The 3,121-nt window shown below is 49.1% G+C and overlaps 1 protein-coding gene across 1 annotated transcript; it reads left to right on the forward strand.

The window, feature by feature from the left end:
* Positions 1-1,666: 1,666 nt before the first annotated feature.
* LOC125759296 (putative nuclease HARBI1) lies at positions 1,667-2,577 on the forward strand. Its single transcript, XM_049417709.1, has 3 exons — positions 1,667-1,752; positions 1,821-2,038; positions 2,506-2,577. The coding sequence occupies exons 1-3, from the start codon at positions 1,686-1,688 to the stop codon at positions 2,575-2,577; spliced, it is 357 nt and encodes a 118-aa protein (XP_049273666.1). The 5' UTR covers positions 1,667-1,685.
* The last annotated feature ends 544 nt before the right edge of the window (positions 2,578-3,121 follow it).

A 3,121-nucleotide genomic window follows, 5' to 3' on the forward strand; every position in this document is an offset into this window, starting at 1 on the left:
CGAGGGACGAACGGGTGCCGCTATAAGGAGCTTCGCCCCTAAAAAACAGCTACGAACGCGCAATGTACGGTTCCATGCGCACAACATGGGGGGCGATCGGAGATCTCTGTTCTGCGCCGTTCGTTCGCGTTCGTTCTGATGATCGCACGCGATTGGCTGAAGCCGGACAACTCACGCCACTCTAAGGGGCGTGGCCATTTCTTTTTTTTCCTTGATGTTTTCTTTTTTGGTGACGTCATGCCGCGTCATAACGAGCATGTCGTCTGCTAAAAGTGAACGGAGAGCGAGCCCGTTCGCTCGCGTTCTCTCGAGCGAACAATGGCGTCGCACGGCATGTATTTCGAGTGATGCGGCGGTTGCGGCTGCCGCAACAGCTGATTTTGAGAAAATGGCGCTTGCAACGGTGCTTCCCTGCTACGTTGGCGTTTCTCGAAGCAGATGCAGAATGGTAGGAGGTGCGAAATGCGTCTGAAGAGATGAGCGAGTGTGAATTCCAGCGTCGCTTTCGTTTCTCGAAACGTGCTGTACGTTGGTTGTGCGACGAACTCGACCCCGTCATCGGGTGCCAACGAACCAGTGGGATTTAAAGAGAGCGGAAGGTGTTGTGCGCGCTGAGATTTTTTTGCGATCGGATGCTTCCAGCGAGCTGTCGGCAGCGAGGAATTCATCGGCCTGTCGCAGTCGTCCGTCAGGAACACGCCATTACTGTCGTTCGCGGGCAAAAACGGTGGGTGGCCTTTTCCGGAGACCACAGACGCGAAGAGCGAACAAAGGCGGCGTTCGCGCGGCTCGGGCGGATTCCCGTTGTGGTCGGGTGCGTGGATGGTACGCTCATCGCAATCCAGAAGCCCCATGTCCTGAGCTTCGAGGACGCGACGCATTACATGTCGCGGAAGGGATTCTACGCATTCAACATCGTGATCGTGAGTATTATTCATGCATTATATGCGTAGCTAATTGTTTCATTTATATTGCTTAAACTTTCCGCTTTACTGAGGCTGTTGCAATTGAGTATAGTGGGAGTGGTATTTTCGATCTATCTAGAACGGGAATTGGTTCGTTTCAGGGCACTTCGCTTAGGAAAGGCGATGAAATCATGCGACGCGGGGTACACTTTGGTTCAGCGGCCTGCACAGTGCATAATATTACCGTTGCTCGTTCGCCATGTGTACCCGAAGCTTGATTCTCGACTTGTTTGTTGAGATTAGCGCTCCCAGAATGTGCCGTAGTATGTCCTTATTGTTCATTGCCGTGATGGACGTTACATGGATCAATACACGTACATTAAATACGCATTGTTTCGTAACCCGTTTTTCAGTCGCAAGTTTTTCATGTTGTAGGTATTTTGTGATACATTGCCTTAAACATACAGCAGTAACTTGGTTAAAAGGCTTTGGTGGCTGGAAGATGGGTTGCTCCAAGCAGTAAACATGCAGACTACCCTTTGACACTGCATTGTCCGCGTGTTAGAACTTATGGTACAAGTCCTACCCTGTCGATGATTTGTTCATAGCTATGTTTCAACAGTCAGTAACAGTGCAGACAGATGTAGTTACATTAACATAATACCCAACATTGTACCCAAGGTATTTTATGGGTACAATTCTGACTGAATTGAATTCTGCAGACATGTGATGCCGACCCCTGGATTCTGGATGTCAGTCCATGTTTCCCGGGGTCATGTCATGACTCGTGGGTATGGTGGGGGAGCCCTCTCCGTCAGCACCTGGAAGCAAAACTGCGGCTTGCTTGGTAAGTGCTGTCAATGCTTGACACATACAAGACGTTATCACTACAGCTGTCATGCCGCCCTCGTGCAGGAGACTCCAGCTATCCATTAGAACCGTGCCTCCTGACACCAGTGCCCGGACGACCAGCTCCTGGCACCCCTGAGAACCACTACAACAAGGCCCACACCGCCATGCGCACTGTTGTGGAGAGGTGCATCGGGGTCCTAAAGAGCAGGTTCCAAAGCTTACAGCGTTATCAGACCCTGCTCTACAATCCCGATCGAGCAGCCACCATCATTGCTGCTTGTGCAGCTCTGCACGATATTGCGTTGGCGGCACATTAGCCTGTTTTCGAAGGGCACGATGACGACATCGACGATGTTGAGCTGCTGCCAGCAGCAGCTGACCTACCACCGCCACCACAACGGGAGCCAGCAGCAGCGCAACCGCGTAATGAACCTGTTTCGAGGACCACAGGGCCTGCATGCCGAGCACCTGCGCAGAGTACGCCGCCACCTGCAACGACCTCGGCAGCATTGTGTGGTGCGTGTTTGTCTTTGTTCATTGTGTTTGTCACTGGCATGAACAAAAGGCTGTTTTTTTTACTACACTTCAAATGTTTGCTACACATATCAATGAAACAGGGTTCTCCTATCAATGAATAACCCCCTTGCATAGGTCGGCAAAAAATGTAGAGCTCACCCTGACTCACTCATGAAATATATTTTGCCCTTGGGGCTCACTCGAACTCAGACTTACCAAAATTTTCCTCAAGCGGATTCACTTGGACTCGGGCTCACTAAAACTCACTAATGTATTACACACCTGGACTCGCAGCTCGATCTGAATCTGAGTGAGTCGACTCATGAGCGAGTTTGCCGACCTATGCCCCCTTGTCACAAGCCATGCTGATGAAATACTTCGACCAGGTTGTAAAATATGGCGCTTCACACTAAGCACAAGTGAGAGCTCAACTGTGAATGGCACATTGTGCCATTCACAGCCAAAGTGGTAACCTGAAAAAGCTGTTTGAATCAGGACAGCAACATGCGGTAGCTTTAGTGCAACAAGAATAGTGCTTGTAAATGAAGTGAACAATATGGGTGGTGTCAGAATTGAAATTTTATTACAAGTATCACGAGCAGTGCACATAAAAGCAAAATAAATACATATCCCTTAAATTTAATGCCAAGGAAAATACTATAAAAGGTACCTTCCTTTTATAATATACAAATGGAGTTATTACAAAGTGCCTGCTGCTCCTCTGCAGCAACACACGCGTCTCGCAGCACGAAAGTCATTGTATTACATGAAAACAAGGCACAGTCGAACCGGTATTAATCGAACTCGCTAAAAAATGCAAGTTGTTGGTTTCTGATATGTCTTTCCTC

This window comes from Rhipicephalus sanguineus, chromosome 7 (genome assembly GCF_013339695.2).
Source record: "Rhipicephalus sanguineus isolate Rsan-2018 chromosome 7, BIME_Rsan_1.4, whole genome shotgun sequence".
In the NCBI taxonomy this organism is placed as follows: Eukaryota; Metazoa; Arthropoda; class Arachnida; order Ixodida; family Ixodidae; genus Rhipicephalus; species Rhipicephalus sanguineus.